At 35.9% G+C, this 17,322-nt stretch overlaps 1 protein-coding gene across 1 annotated transcript; it reads right to left on the bottom strand.

Moving 5' to 3' along the window:
• Window positions 1–5,469: 5,469 nt before the first annotated feature.
• On the bottom strand, window positions 5,470–8,686 carry med18 (mediator complex subunit 18). The gene is made up of 3 exons (XM_015374784.1): window positions 8,364–8,686; window positions 8,062–8,147; window positions 5,470–6,580 (listed from the first exon to the last, which is right to left on the bottom strand). Exons 2-3 carry the CDS (start codon window positions 8,132–8,134, stop codon window positions 6,024–6,026), a joined length of 630 nt encoding a protein of 209 aa, XP_015230270.1. The 5' UTR covers window positions 8,135–8,147; window positions 8,364–8,686; the 3' UTR covers window positions 5,470–6,023.
• Between the last annotated feature and the right edge of the window lie 8,636 nt (window positions 8,687–17,322).

Here is a 17,322-nt window from a genome sequence, read left to right as displayed (position 1 = left end):
GTGGGTTAAAGTGCCTTAGAAAAGTGTGCACTCTTGTGAACTTTTTTCACATTTTGTCACGTTACAACTAGATCATTCAATGTATTTATTGGGATTGTCTGATTACCCAAGAGTAAATAGTGTATACTGTTGAACTGAAAGGAAAAAATGTCAAAAGGTTTTGAAATCATTTTATAAATAAAAGCTAAGTGTGGAATCCATACGTTTAGAGCTTATTTTCTCCTATACATCCAAACAAAAACAAGTGCAACCAATTGCTTTTCACCAAATTCACAAATCAAGTCATCCTGTCTGTAATCTAATCCCAGGATAAATTAAACCTGCTCTGTGAAAAGCAAAATTCTAGAAATTTTATAACATGTCATAACTACGGATATGTTATAAAATCACATCCGTATTTATGAGAACTCATATAGAAAGATGCAGGTTTTCACCCAGTAAGTAAAGTATAAGGTAAAACCCCATTGATGCCAACCTAAAGTGACAGACTGAGCAGGTAGGCAATTTAATCAGTGATCCATACATGAATTAGGAAGTTTTCTTAACAGACAGCTATTCCTTGTTACCTCCTCAAATCTGGATTTTACGAAACAGTAAAAAATAAAGCTGTTGTTAAAGGAAAGTTATATGAAATCATCAATTATCTACAAATCATATAAGGGGGAGCAGACATGTGAAAAATGGTGCTCTGATCACATGAGACCAAAGCTGTACTCTTTGGACCACATTTAAAGGGAAACGTGATGCTAACACTGCACATGAATAACAAACGAGGTGGTGGTAGAATCATGCTGTGACGATACTGTCTTTAACTGGGATATGAACATATTTCTGCCGCTGCTATGTGCCTGAAATGGCAGTTAATTTCTTTTTGCCATCTTTCCCACACAGAGCCTGTTTTAAGTATACCGGTACATATAAATCATTGGTCTGCTGATAAAGAATAAAGAAAACCATTTTGGAGGCTACACAGCAGTGTGGCAGTGGGACCATGATGCTAAACAAACAGCTGAGAAACGGTAGCTTATCAATGGACACATTTATTAAAATGGCCAATTGAAAGCTCACATCTAAATCAAACAGAGAATTTATGTTAGGGCTTTAAAACTGCAGTGTAGAAAGGTTTTAATAATAACAAATATTTCAGATTATTTCCTGCCACTTCCCATTAATGTTATACTTTGTGTTGTTCAGTGACATAAAATTAAATTTCAATTCAGTTTATCAACATAGCTGCAATAAATAGAGACAATAAAGTCTGACTGGATTTTTTAAAAATCTCATATAATTTCTGGTTGAGACCTGAACAATTTATGCAGGATACAGACCATTTTGTAATGCTCTTTAGATAGGCAGCAGTTTCTTTTACAAAGTAAGCATGTTTCGTCCCCTCTGGGTCTTTCCTCATACCAGACATTCCAGAGGTAGCAAGACTGCCCTAAAGATCTGAGTAGCTGACCCTGGAACAGCGTGTTCTGCTTGGTAGTAATAACCTCCGAGAGCCCCTGGAGAGGCAGAGCATCACATGAACAACATGTCAGAGCTTTATGCATGTCAGTCCCTGCACCCCATTTTACCTAGCGGGGTCTGGACAAGATGTATGTGCAGCATCCAAAGAACCCCCCCCTGGGAGATGGATGTCTGTCTTGGAATGCTCCTCATCTTGTCTCCTGTCCTCTTAGGAAACAGCCCTGCATTCTCACTAACAAGCATACAGATTCCCTGATATTAAAAAGAGGGTGTTTCAAGTTAGCACTAAAAACAACACAAGGTAGGCTGAGCTAAAGACGTCCTGATTGGAGAAATTGCCATCTCTCTGCAACATTTTGGCATCTTCATCTCAGCACTGATTATCATGTTTGTAGAGAAAATTGGTGCCAGAAAATGGTCTGTATTACAAAATGGAAAGAGTTTTTTAGGGATGAGCAGGTAATGATTTCAATCCCAAATCAACGGCATATTGTTAGAAATGTTTATGTATATATATATATATATATATATATATATATATATATATATATATATATATATATATATATAGTGTATGTATTTAGAGCAGACATGTACAAGGATTTAAAAAACAGATAAATCAGATTGAAAAATTGGCCAATCTGTAAGATGTTTCACTTAAGGAAGCAAAGCTAAATATATTTATAGACTGTGTTTAAGAGCTGGAATATTTTTAACTAAGTCAATGAATAAAACAGGCAGCAAATCAACCAGAATTTCTTCACAACTGTTCCTGTAGATGAATCTTGTTTTTATATCTATTTATTATGATTTGCGATTGGATGTTCTCTTAGTTATTTTTATTTAAATATCTCTAAGTTTGGGCAGAAAATGTATAAGTACTACATGCAAAAGTACGAGTACTACATGCAAAAGACAAACAACAGCATTAGATGGCATAATGTATGATATGTTCTAAAATGTGCTAGATGAACCGGGCAGAATATGAATAGAAGCATGGAGAGAAGTAAAACAACTCATGGGTAGCATGCAGCAGGATCATAGTGCTCCCTGGCTCAACTGATATAAAATTATTTCTAAGTTTTCATACCCATTTCATTTATTTCTATATTTTCGAATATAACAACCAAGACCAATTTAGAATTGATGTAATATTACACAAAGCAGTGCGTTGTTGTACATTTGTACTTCTTGCAGTGATTAATATTCCGCCCCCTTTACTTTGATGCACCAAGAAATTTTAAATCACAGAGGATAGGAAGCATTTCAAACAGGGCATCTTAGCCAGATTTTACAAAAAAAGGGTATATTTTGAGCAGAAAGTGTTTTCCCCCTAAAAACCAGTTTTCCCAAACGTTTCTTCCCCCTTTGCTTTACAAGATAGTTTCTGTGCTGTTAGGGTGCTTTTGTTTTGCAGGGATATTTATTTATTTATTTAGAAAGATAACTCTAATACAGAGCTATTCTGGTGGCAGCAAAATAACTCTCAACATACAGCCAGTCATAATAAAATGGATTAGATCAAAATATGTCCCAATCAAAGTCTAGAACTCAGTTCAGTTCATAATCTGTAGCAAAATTGAAGTTAAACTTCAGATAATTGCAAATAAACATACCTCTTGCAGCCCTAACTGAAGCAAAAGGTAGTGCAGATTGACTTGGAGGTTTGAATACAAATAGAGCAACATTGAGCTTTTTTTTTTATTAAACACTTTGGTGTGTTACATGAAATCTAAATAAAATACAAAGTTACCCAAACCTCAGTTGTAGTTGCTTTGTAACAATGTGTAATAATAATGACAATAAATATCAGTCTGATATTAAGAAAAAAACTAACATTGGATTATAGCTGCCTGCATCTAATACCTGTAATATTGGCATGCTGGTAGAAACTCTCTGCTTCTGTTTAACCCATTAGTTAAAATAACATTTAGTATAACATGGGTAAGTTCTTCTCATCCTTATTGTTGTTGACTATTGTTCTCTGTTTTAGTAATATCACTTTATCAAGCTTTTTCTAACACTTGGTAATATTTACAATAGGCATGTAGGCCTGATGCCAAACTTCCGATTAGCCCTGCTATGCCTCAGCTCTCCAGTTATTATGCAGCGGGAGACCAGCTCATCACCAAAGACCAGTATGTTTAACACAACTTTAAGTGGAAAAAAGCCAGAAAACTGTAGCATATCCATGCTGGACACATAGAGCCTTAGGCAAGGAGGCATCTGTCTCTTTAATACATAATTCACTCGGAGCTGGAAAATCATGCTTTAGTCCGTAGGGCCAATAGTATACTTGGTGTTGTTGGAACATTAAACTCCCTTTTCCTGTAGTTCAGTCTTACCAAGACAACACTTAAGCTTCACAAGTGGTTTCATATAAAATTAGATGCAACTAAAAATAGATGAATTTGTCTTTAAAGCCAATTAAAAAAAAGCTTTGCAATAATTATTTCCCCCCGCCTATGTTCAGACGTATGGCTTTTGAAATGCCCTATATGCACAGGGAGGCACAGTCACCTCACCTTTCCACCTCAGTGAAAGAGCTTGTCCTCATCAGCTCTGACGTGCAGGTAGGTCAACGTGCACAGACAGCCATCAGGCCCTGGAGCTCTCCTCTCAGACATGCACGCGGTTACTTTGCATCTCAACTCCAGCAAATGCATCTTCCTGCAAGCGTATTATTAGAAGCACTCACATCTTTTTGCCAACATCATTATCATAACCGACAGGATGTGCATTAGTTACTTCCGTCTTCTGCTGGAAATTGGCCCTAATGTTGACGTACCAGTGAACAGTCCTTTTGTTGGTTTCAACGTGGACAAGGAAGAACCTGAGGCTGCTATAGGGCTTAGGTGTCTAACACTTCCAGCTTAAGTTCCCACGAAAAGGAGGGGAACTAATGGGTTAACAGTGGAAATGAGATGGGAAGAGTGAAAATCAATGCATTTGTTGAAAGGAAGAAAGAACAGCTTTCACAGGTCTATGTATCATTAAGCAATTGAGAAAGCTAATTAGAGTAGGGTAAAAGATGTGCGGATCTTGCAGCTAATTATTTCCATGGCAACCAGAGCTCCTGTAGAGGAGAGGTGGCATTCATTCAGCTCCGATCAAGGCTGAAAACAGAGAATGAGCGCCCCCTGGTGGGTTAATAAAATCCTCTTTTAAAAAGGGATTTTTTTTTTTGATCAAAGAAAAAAGTTTTGCCCCAAGTAGAATATCTGTATGTCACTTTAAGGGTATGATTGTTGTATTAGATAACGAGATTTAGTCAAAATAATGCAATGACAGCGTGGGCCAGAATGAGATAAAAACCACGAGGAAAAAGCTTCAGCTTTAAATCATTGATGTTAAAGTTTAAAACTAAAAAACATAGAATACTCAATTACCTAAAGCAGCAGAGCAACATTCCTATTTGTACGCTACAAAAATACTTTATCAAATATTAGTCATATAGGTACTTTGGTAATGCAGACAAGCAGGCATATAGAAGGATCTGCTGAGTTTAGAAGCAATTGTTAAATCACAAATTATACCTTTTCACCATTTTACTCTTAAAAAGTTACAACTATAAATAGTAGATGGTTAATATGAGCACCCAAATGTACCTGTAAAATGGCCACACCTCAGAGAAACTTACAGTTGGCATTACTTCATTTTCCAATCGCCTCCTTTGGAAATAATTGAGTATTCCAAAAATTATGGATCATTCTTCTTCTAAGCAAAGGGGAAAGTGAAGCAAGTTTCTTCCATCCAGCTGCACAGCAGTTGGGGACCTAGTTATAAGAGACAGATTAATAAACAGCTGGAAAATATACCACTCATTTTTTTATAACTTATTAAAAAAGGAGTTTATACTGGGGGAAAAAAAGGAAAAAAAAGAAAAGGAAAATAAGTCAATTTCTTAGAAAAGTTGCATCATTAAAACCTTGACCAACCCTGACCTACTTATTTAGCTTGCAACACATAGAAACCAGAAATATAGCAGCTCAGAGTTTCAATTTATTTTATTTACTGTAACAAAAGTATAAAAGTAAAACATTGACAACAATATTTGCAAAACAAGACTAAGACAAAACAAATGCCTCGGTCGGACTTTTTAAGTGAAGTTCTGTTAAAAGCAGGTACTGGTGGAAGTAGAAACCTACAGAAACATGACTAACTACGTGAACTAGGTAGATAAGTTCAGGGTAGGTATCACCAACAGGAGATAGATAGTGTCTTGAATTAGCGTGAATCCAGATTAGCTTCTGGGAGATTGAGGTTAAAAACTAATCTGAGAGAACATCTAACATCTTAAAGCTGTTTTTGACAAAAATCTGGATTTTGAGAAGATATATTTAATTGCAGTTTGATGCGTTTTAAAACAACAAAATAAATTGAAGCCTTAAGACAGCAGTGCTTTACTACTTTATTGGTCCATCTTGGACTATTATGTTCGGTCTACAAAGACCGACTGTTTTAAATGTATCCTAATTAAAGAACCCAATGAGTTTAATTACCAAGCTCATGAATAGCAGAAGCTTTTAACAGAACCTCACTTTAGAACACTTTCAATGTCTTTGCTTGCTTGGGTCAATTTTCTCCAAATGAATCAGAGGTTTAAGCTGCTCTGCAAAGCTCCGCATGTCTTCAGACACAGTGTCCTGGCCAGCAGGAGCCAATACACTCAGTTCCACCAAATGTGAAAGGGACATTCGCTCCGTGTTCTCTGTGTTCCCAGGCACAAGCACGCGGGACACGTTGCACACTACGACTTTCATAGCTCCCTTGCGAAATATGTGGCCGCTGGTGACAAACTCGTGGTCCATACGGAAGCCCATTTCATTAAGGAAGTCTGGAAGGCTGTGAGAACAAGCCACGTCCACACAGTTACGCACCAGGGCGTGGCGGCTCTTGTCTCCTACTTCAGGTTGGCCCAAATAGCGCAGGTGCCACGGGGCAGTAGGATGGGAGAGGGATCGCCGGGCACGCAGAATGAAAGGATTCCCCTGCTGGCCTTTCAAAAGGTACACAAGCTCGTGGTCTGTAAAAGTCTCCGGCTCCATGTTGTCACACAGACCACGCAGGCGATGTAACAGGCTTTCCAGAGACGAATCTAACACACTGCCTAAAATAAAATGGGAAATAAAGATTGAAATTCAAAAAGCGTTGCTTAATTTAACAAATGTACACTTTCTATGTGCAAAAAGCAGTAAGTAAAGACCTGACAGTTGGGTATAAAAGCCAAACACTAAACTTTAAGAGAAGAAATCCACATTCAACAATAAATGCTCCATGCAAACCACTTTTAGAGTCAACATGCATTTAATTAGCCAATTGATTAATGTTAGCCTAGGGTTAAGGGTATAGTGGAGTTTTCCAGTAGGATGATCAGAAAAAGTGGTCCTCCTAACTGTCAATCATTCTGGTTTTAACTTACCAGTGGCGAGTTTGACATAGTGGAAAAATTACAAATCTTCCTTTGGAAAATAAGCTTCTATGAGCGCTGCAAACAGCAACTTTTAAACAGAGCATGGGCTCAAAGAAATGGGCTCATGCATGCTCTCGCATGCATTTAATAGGCGTTCCCTCTCAGGATCGGGTACAGGGTATGCATGTGCATTTTTATATTAAAAGCGGAGAGGGCGGGTCTTTTTTTCTGCCGTTGTTAACCTACAACAATGTGGTTAACAATGGAAAACGCATAGAAGAGAGCCATAATCGCAGTTCAACTAAGGAAGAAATTTGTGACTGAGGTGGAGAGTTAAAAAGGAGAAGTCTGGTAGCCGCAGCAGTGGCATCACAAATTAAAGGGAGCACTGTGAGCAACATGTTCAGAGTCTGAGTTATTGACTGATGTTATGAACAAATGAAATCCAAGACGAAGATTATTTATTCATTTAAAAAGTTCAAATTAAAGAACCATGAGTTTTAAACCTTGAATTTAGAAAAAAAAATACACCAAAAGGGCAGTGACTTTCCCTTCAGTACTTCAGTACCTGCAGCTCTTTTAGTGAAAAACTCTCACACCCTGTTTGGGAGCACCACTGCAGGTCATTCATACTTGGTGCCATTAGATTCTACAAAGCGACACTATTAAAGCAATACTTGTGCATTAACTAATGTTTAATTACTATTTAATACCCTGTACAATAACCTGTTTTTATATTTGATACCCAATGCAATAACTATATATATAAACACCCATCTATATTAATACCCATTTAATACCCTGTGCAATAACCCTGTGTAATAATCATGTTGCTAAATAAGAGACTTCAGCTGTTTTGTATATATGTGTATGCACTGTATCTACTGTATATACCCCATCCTTCTTTTGGCACTTTCTTCTTTTTGACTATTGAGCCGAGTACATTTCTGCACTGTGAGATCGATAAAGTCAATAAATTAATCAATTGATCGATAAATCAAAACATTCTATACAGTAGTTATGGAAAAGAAAACAAAGAAAAGATCCACCTCCATACACTTTAAGGTGAATTCCTTCAGGGCTCTTTATTTAAGGATTAATTAGTTTGTATAAAATGCAAAAAATATGATTCAATACATACATCTGCATATAAGTTTCTTCATGTGTATATAGCTCACCTTGCAGCAAATACTCCATCATGTTGATGGTGCCGCTGGTAATGGGCATCACAGTGACAGGAGGAGCCTCCATCTTCCTCAGATGTCTAGAAATTTAAAGGAGAAAATATATTGAATGCTCTATTAATTTTAAACTTATACATAGGATTGCTTGGAGCTATTTCCCTAGGGGGGGGAAAGGTGTTATTTGGTGTAACCTGTTTTTCAGCAAGAGCGTTACTGATCATTTGCTGCTAGCAGGGAAAGCCAAATGATATGCACTTTTGAGAGAGAAAAAAAAAAAACATAAAGTTTCTTTTTACCCGAAGAAAAAGCCAAAACGCGTCTCCCGGCTTAGTGAAGAAATATGAAGAAGTTTTACTCTTTATCTTCTCTGTAGACCTCAACGTTAGCCCATTTATTACTAGGCTGGTAGCTAGCAGAGAGCTAGTTTGCTAATTGTGAACACACACACACGCAATAACTCAGTCTTTCAAATCTTTGACCAAATTATAAGAAAACTATATAAAATACCGAAAAAAGAATTAGCCAGTTAGCCCCAAAACATTCAGTTATGTTGTAAATAAATTAAGCATATCAGAGGTATAGCTGCAGCCTGAAATAAACGCACAGCTTCTTCTTCTTCTTCTTCTTCTTCTTCTTTCCATTCTTCTTCGTCGACTATTTTATAATTAGCTGATCTCATACCGCCACCTACTGTACAGGAGTGTTAAACTCTGTTTCCCCCGCCTACTATATCCTTTGATATATTATTTTATTGAGTGAAAATAACAACTGTGTTTTATTCATAAATTTTATTTCATTCCCATCCCCCCCTTGTTTCATAATATTCCATTTGAACTCTATTTGTTCCCCCTTTCCTTTAATTGCCCCCATTATCTCCACTCTTTCAGCTGCATATCTATCAAAACGTGGTCCAATTTCTTTTTCTCCACACTCCTCACATCAGTTATCATTCTCATGTGTAAGTAAAAAAATAAAAGTAAAAGTTAATATACTACTAATTTTTTCATCGATTTTCTCATCAATTTACACCTTTTCTTCCACGTCCAAAATTCTTTTATATCACAGATTCTTTATTGCAAGCAAAATGAATTGTTTTGCAAACCCCTGAGACAAAAAAAAAAAAAGTGTTTCTATTGTTTCTTTTAGATTGAATGCTTTTAATGACAGCCTTTGAATCTGTTACTCTTTCTCCACCTGTTGCTGTAAACTGATTATTCCAACAATCTCTGCTCTCAACACAGACAGTTTATCACAATATTATTTAAATATGCATTTTTTTTATTTCTAGAATGAATATCAGCTTTTCTACAAGCGCCTTTGTGTTTTTGGGGCCATTTTTGTGTATTTCTAGCAAATTATAATAATAATGCCAGTGTTATATGCTTTTTTTAGCCCTAGCTTATTATATTTCTAGTCACTTTCATTTCAAGAGTATTCAAGTCCTCTTTTATTCCTTATTATTATCATTAGAGTGCTTCTTCTTATGAAACTCATACCTTTTCTGCCCATTAATTTCCACCCAAAGCCATTACCTTTGTACTTGAAGTATTTCTAACAGGCTTTATTCTTTGTTACTTTTAAGTTTTATCCAGTAAGTTAAACATACTTTAATGCCCCTTGTTTCTAAAGGCGTTACTGTTGTCTCAACTAAACAGGAAGTGGTTTTATTTGCTCCAGCCCACAGTCTTAAAGCCTTTTGTCATTTATCTGCAATTTGAAGTGTGATTTTTCTCCTTCTCCATAAATCATACATACATGCTGAACTCATATGAGCCCTGTTAATATTTAGTATGGCCTGCTGTCATTTGATAACTTTTTAAAATTTTGTTTCCAACTCAGCCTCATCACACAGTCTTTTTTTTCAGTAAGTCTTTATTCCAATATTTTCTTCCTTTAGTTTCAATTTGCAGGTACATAGATTTTGATTTATGGCCACTTTAAATACTTAGTAATAGGAGATGTCTTTATTAAGAAGCTTCAAAAAATAAAATAAAATAAATGCTGCAATATTGTCAAGCATGGGGGCCTTTTTAAGAACAAAAAAAATCAGCTCTGTGCATTGTGCATAAATGCAAAAAAGTTACAAAAAAATCCAAATAACTCTCAAACTGTAATAATAATAATGATATTTATAATTATAAAAATTTAAGTAACATGAATGAGTACTTTTCCATGCTTAAATAAACAACTTTAAGTCTACATTTTTTATGAATCAAGTAAATATGCTGTTGAAGATTATTTGCCATCCAGGTCATAGTCATTCCAAAAAAGTTAGAAAAAAATCCACTGGACTTTTTTTTTTTTCAAGTTTGAAGATGTTTCATTCTCAGACAGCTATGGGGTATTGCAATAATTGATGCTTTTTTCTTATTAATACGATGAAGATCATTTAAAGAAATTGATCAACTACAAGAGGATGGCATTAACAAAACTAATGCCACATTATGGAACATACTGTATAACTCTATTGTGAAAAACTATTCAGGATGTTCACCATGGTAAGAATTTTTTTTTCTCAATTCAGGATAAGTATAAAATCTTAAATAAACCTCCTCAGCACTTCTATTTTTCTCAGCTGTTGTTACTTACTAACCTTTTTACTAAGTCTTCAATGTACTTTTATCATTTCATTACAGTCATTGTGAGCACAATTTATTCACATTGCTTAGAAATGTATATTTATATTATTAATCATTTAGGACTGGTAGATAAAAGAAACACACCTCAGGGCAGTGTCATTCAAACACCATTATAATAAACATGGTTTATTGCTGTGGAATTTGTTTCAGAACTACTGACAATGTGAAAAATTATCCATATTTCATTTAGTAAATATTTAAACTTTGGGTATTTCATCGCACATTTAACTCGCTGTAAACACAGTGGCTTTCATCTGAATGTTGGTCTCTTGTTTTCGGCAATGTTCTGATGATCACAGATGAATAAATTACTGCAGTCTCCTCTTCTGCCTGCATACAGTAAGAAGTTTCACAGTATGAACAAAACTGCACAGATGGCATTTCTACTGCACTTGTTTTTGAAGTTGGTACAAAGTTCGTGTCAACCCAGCCTCTGGCTGTAGGGCTGCAGCCTTACCTCACCAGTGAAGCCACAGCATAAAAGATGAAAAGGAAGCGCTTAGGAAAGACAGAAGCAGAATGAGAACTGGGGGTCTCGTGAATTTCAATACGGCAAACCACAGGGTAAATAACACAGGAAGTCTGAAAAAAAATGATATTTGCAAACTTACCTGCCTGTATTCTTGATTTCAAACAGAATCTTATTACTGCAAGTAAAATTAAGAATGTGAAGGAGACCAATAGTGCATAAATAACTGGAATAAATGGTTTACTCTTCTTAGTTACATCTGAAAATAAAAACAAAAGCACATTAGCAAGTCATTTTTTCAAAATTAAAGATACACTAAAAAAATAAAGCAACTTTTTCTTGCATTTACTTAATCATATTTAATTAATTTTAACACATTTTTTTTCATGTTAGCATGGTAGGACATACAATAACTGTGTTAAAGTAACTAAATATGATTAAGTAGATACCAAAAGTGATTGCATTATATTTTTTCAGTGTATTCTTAAAATAAAAAAAGAACCAGAGAGACAAATAGACATGGGCATATTTTGTAGAAGTGCATTACATACGACAAAACTATTAAATTAATACTTCTTTTACTGTAGTAACATTGTCTCACACTGAAAGATAAAAACATTTTATTAATTCAATCCATGTTTAGAGATATATGTTTTTAACAAAATGATATGCCATAAAACTAAAATGTTTACTGTACAACTCCTTTAGAATAGTCCGTAGCATTTTGACTGTGTCAATCGTTTATATTAATCCAATTGCTTATAAAAACAAAAAAAATGTCATGCTAATTCCAGAGGTTTCTGATGCCATGCACCCACAACAAGGATCATACTGTCTTCAAACAAGAAACAGATCCACAGCCAATACATTCATATATTTTTACGTCGGCTTGAGTGACTGTGGCTTGAAAGATCGATCTCATTCAGACAAACATATTTGGGTTAAAATCCCAATAGAACTGAGCAAGCTCCTCAAGGTTGTATCTCCAATTGTAAGGCAACAAGTGTATTTTTTTTTCTTTCATGCCTCTCAAACAGTGTCCTGGGGTCCAGCGACTAACTAATGGTTATTATACAGACATAGTGATCCCAAAATATCAGTCTTTACAGTTTCCTAACAGTCAAGTTGCCCTTTGCTTTTAGGTAACTGTTTATATTATCACTCTGCCCAAATTTAGCTAAAAAAATTAAAAAAAAAAAGAGAAAGAAATAGACCCATGGCTTCATTAGGGAGTGTTATTGCTAGAATTATGCAAATAAAAAAATTGACAAGGAATTATTTTGCAAGTGAGTTTAAATACAGATGAGGATGATTACAGTGAAAAGGCTTAAATAATTATGAGGGGAAAAAGTGATAAAAATTATCAAAGGGGAACCCAGGGACGGGAACCAATCATAAAATAGAAAACAAGTAAACTAATCAGGGATGAAAAACATAAGAATTGACAGAAAAACATGACACAAAACTAAAGAGAACAACATGAACTGAAACAAATTTCAGAAGGACATAATAATTGGATTACTAAACACAAAAGTAAAATATCAACTTCTTAAAAAAAAAACTTAATTGCAGTTATTCTAACATAATTTAAGGTAATTTTTGCACAAACAACTGTGCAAAAATTATATTTTCTTTAAAACAATTATTTATTTTAAAAAGTTTAAAATTCAAAATTAGATTTTTTTTCTGTCGTTATTGCAAAAAGAATTGTTTTATCAAGGGCTTTTTATGGCACCAATAAACCAGCTCAATACCCACCTGATGTTGATGATGTGTCGTGAGTGGTAGATGTATTGTTCTCATCCAAGATCTGGCTTGAATTGCAGATTAAGAACCCAGCTGGATCTACGTGCACCGATATGCTACGATTGCTCATCAGAAGACTTGAATTATCTTTCAGATAATTGATGCCCACATCACACGTCAAATTACAAGAAAGTAAAGCATATGCATCACTGTAAACTGTCAAAAATCAAATAGAGTAAGATAAACAATTTCAGTTCATGAAAGAATTTAGAGAAATATATCCGTTCCTCACCTGTGATCACACATAAGTTGATTGTGAGCAGTCTCTCATTTGGCTCCCCACAGCGACTCCCCCAGCAGGTGTATTTCCCAGCGTTTGTATTTCTGACAGGTCCGATATGTAAGGTCTTGCTGTTGGTAATAGTAACCGTTTCTGATCTTTGTTCTAATGTCCTTTGGGTTCCACTACTGGCTTCAAAAGTCCATTTAAAACGTAAAAGTTCACCTGGGCATGTCTGATTAAAACTGCTGCCTGAAAAGAGGTAAACTGTCTTTTGAATTTCATGGACAATTTCTAAAAACAAAAAGGAAAAAAAAGAAAACAGGGATGGTTTAAGATGCAGAAATATAGATTAAAAGGAATAAATCACAAAAATTTACAGCTCAAACCTTTCTGAACTTCGATGAAGTTCGACGGTTCATTCCTGCAGAGTTCTTGAAAACAGTTTTCACACCCATACAAGCCCTGATCTTTGTCAGCAAACCTATTGATGATCAGCGAGCGATTTGGCATAGTCTCTATTTTTGGAAGATTGGGATGATAGAGTTTTAATCCACTCTTTTTCTGAAAGAAAAGCTGGATTTCCTCGCTCCGTTTATCCTTTTTGTAAAACCATTTGAAAGAGTCTGAGCCAGCGATGCCATTATCATCACAAGGTATGAGAAGCCTACATCCCAGCCAGGAACGAAGCTCAAGTGCTGCTAAAGTATCAGTTTTCTGTTAGTCATAAAGATGACTGCTAGTTTCAAAATGCTGCTTTGAAAATACATCAACATAACAGTGATTTTATCAGGTACTCACCATTTCCTGGAGGAAAGCAGTAAACCAGAAAAATCATATAAATGCAGGCGTTTTGAGGCAGTGAAGTCATGTCTCTACAAAGATGAAAGCAGATTCAAGCAAATCAGAAAGACTCCCCCTGTGGTAACATCATCCTTACAGCCCATCAAATCATAGCTCAGAAAGTCTGCGCATCATCACAAGCTTTTAGTTTGGTTCTGTCATAATTAAACTGAGGCTGACACATAGGAAGTGGTCCAGCAGCACTGCATAGGAAATTTAAGAAAGCTCTCGCCCACACATTTATATCTCTCTGTCTTACATTTCCCTTTCTGCATCAGCTAGGTGTCAAGATTCAGAATGTGCATCAGAAACAAGCTTGATTAAGACTTGAAGATTACACTTTTTTTTTTCTTGGGGGGGGAGTCACTGTTTTTAAATAAACAGTGACTTCCCTGTAAAAGCCAAGTTTGGGCTGAACTGGAGCGTTAACAGTTAAAAGTTGTTATATGATGATAAACTCCAAGCCATGCCTCTGCTTAGCACTAATTGCTAAAGGTATGCTCGAACAATGGACCAACAGTGGAAACCTTTGCACACTATGGGTGCCATGAAAACAGACATGAGTCACACCAGTAGGGTTTACCCAGAAACGTTTAGATTGTTTATGATTTGCCTTTTGAAATTTTCCCCGATCATAGATTTTTTTTTTTCCATTGTAAGATTCAATCGTCCAGAAGCAGTAGAAAAAAAGCATAAATAAGAAAAGAAATATCCTTTATATAAAACTTTGTTCCTTGGCATAAAATAAATCAACAAAGAATATAAATTTAGATTAAAAAAGCAGGGTTGTCCAGCTTTACGTATTGTTGTGTCCTTGGGCAAGACCCTTCACCTGCATTGTCTAATGATGGTGGTCAGAGGGTCCGGCAGCCTTGCTTCTGTCAGCGTGCCCCAGGGCAGCTGTGGCTGCAATGTAGCTTGCCACCCTCAGTCTGTGATTGTGCACGTAAATGGGTGAATGACTGAATGTAGTGTAAAGTGCTTTGGTCAAATCTCCTGACTTGAAAAAGAGCTATATAAGTACAGACCATTTACTATTTAATGGACCTAAATTCTCTGCTGAGGTAAATTTATGTCCAGGGAAATAAATACAATGAACACACAGAGCATTAAGCATTAGTGTCTTTGTTTTTACATTAACATTTATCCATCCCATATTTAGATTTAAGATGATTTTCATTTATTTATGTGGACAGTGTACAAATAATAAACAACATACCAGAAATACTAACTAAAACATTTTTAAAAAAATCTTAGTTGTTTTCTATAGTCATAAAATGGGATATACAAACTTTTTAACAGCAGTTTACGTAACTGGTTGGAAAATCTTTATAGGAATTACAGAAAACAAACCTTGATCATAGTGTTTGGAAATCCCCACTTCTGCTTTACAAGTATGTGACTCTAACATATAGACTGTATCTGAAAAAGTGATTAATATTTGCCTATGGATGACCTACATTTTCTCTGAGAATCCTGGTGATAGCAGCAAAAATGTTGGATCTGGAAGATCCCAAAGACACAATAGGTATTCAATTCACTTTAGTTTATTTATATAGTGCCAATTCACAACACATGTCATCTCAAGGCACTTTACAGTTCACCAGATCATCCATCCAGTCAAATTGATTCAAAGTTTTCTATCTAAGGATAACCAGTTGATTGGATCAACTTGTTGACTCAAATGCAATCCCTCACTTTTTGTAGCGACAGTGGAGAGGAAAAACTTTGTTTTAACAGGAAGAAACCTCCAGCAGAACCAGGCTCAGTGTGAGCTGCCCTCTGCCGAGACCGACTGGGGTACAATTAATGCAACAATAAACACAATTTGAGAGCAGTCCATGTGCAAATAAGAGTCTGACACAAACCATGACAACACCGCACTCCTTGGACACAGGCAGTCTTCTTCATTGCAGTTTTGAATGTGTTTTCTCTGCATGTAACATCTTAGCTTATCTTATTCATTCCTAAAACTGATAACTCGTTTAAAATGCTCTAAATAAATCCTGGTAGACATTTCCACTGACTTAGAACCTGTTTTAAAAAATTCTTTATAAATCATCATCAGACTGTTCTAATTTCGCTCTGAATTGTAATTACTTCTTTGTAGTTTCTCCCCACTCTTCCTGCAAACTTTAGGGTTTTGATTTCAAACCGAAATGACACAGAACAGTAGTCCCCTCTATTCCCTGCAGTTAATAAGGGGCTTCATTAAAACAAGAAATGTGACAGTTGTATCTTACGTGTGAATCTAAACTGCTGTCTTAACCTCTGATTCTCTAAACTTTAGAATCAGCGTGACTTTTCTACAAAATATGAGAATCTTTATAAGAATATTTTTTTTATGGTTTACCCTCCTTATTAGTGTCTGCTTAGTCTCCATGATTATGCAGCCCTAAAAATGCCCTAAAATAACTTTGCTGTTGATTAGAAATCCTGTTCCTGTTAAATTGATGAATATTCAGATTTTATAAGAAAATATTTTGTGCGTTTTTATTTTTTTAATATACAGTCATGCAAAACACATAATGGGGTAATATCCTTTTTCAATCTGAAAAACTCACATGAAGAGAAAAGACAATTAGGAGAAATTTATTGATACAATTACTTTAGTCACAGACCTCGGCAGGAAGCATAGCGCTTAATTTTGATATATATGCATGAACAGCAGCAAAGAATAGGGCTGTTTCCCCCCAGGCCTGAAACTGGTGGTGGAGTGGTGATAGATGAAGTTGGTCAGTCTGTAGACTGCTGGTTATTGAGACGGTATGCTGAGCTTTATGTGGAGATCCAGTGGGCTGTGTGAGCTGATACTAGAGCTTCACTCAGGGACCTGGAAGATGGAAGTCCAGTTAGATAACACAGGTTGAGAGAACCTGTCCATGATGAGCAAGCATGAGGCGACAGTGGAGAGGAAAAACTCCCTGTTGGGAAGAAACCTCTGGCAGAACCAGGCTCAACATGGCGGTCTTCTGCTGGACTGGCTGAGATGAGACAGGGAACACAGTAAGAGTCCGGGAGGAATGACACTCTGATGAAGCTTTAGCTATGAAGGTGGAGGTGGGTTGAAACGGTGTCATCTGAATGAAGTCACAGCGGATCCGCCACCTGTGCACAGGAGCAGAGAGGTGCATATTGGAGGCTTTTTAAGATGAACTTGGATGTAGTAAAGCAACGAGTTACTTCAGTTGAACTTCTGCCTAGGCTCCATTTTCTGTATAATAAATCAATTTAGCAAGTTCTTTTTTTTTTCTTTTTAGTAAAGTAAACCAGTCGTT

This window comes from Cyprinodon variegatus, unplaced genomic scaffold (assembly GCF_000732505.1).
Source record: "Cyprinodon variegatus isolate N-32 unplaced genomic scaffold, C_variegatus-1.0 Scaffold6, whole genome shotgun sequence".
Lineage (NCBI taxonomy): Eukaryota > Metazoa > Chordata > Actinopteri > Cyprinodontiformes > Cyprinodontidae > Cyprinodon > Cyprinodon variegatus.
The sequence above is the reverse complement of the archived record's forward strand: the minus strand, read 5'-3'. Positions and strand labels throughout refer to the sequence as shown.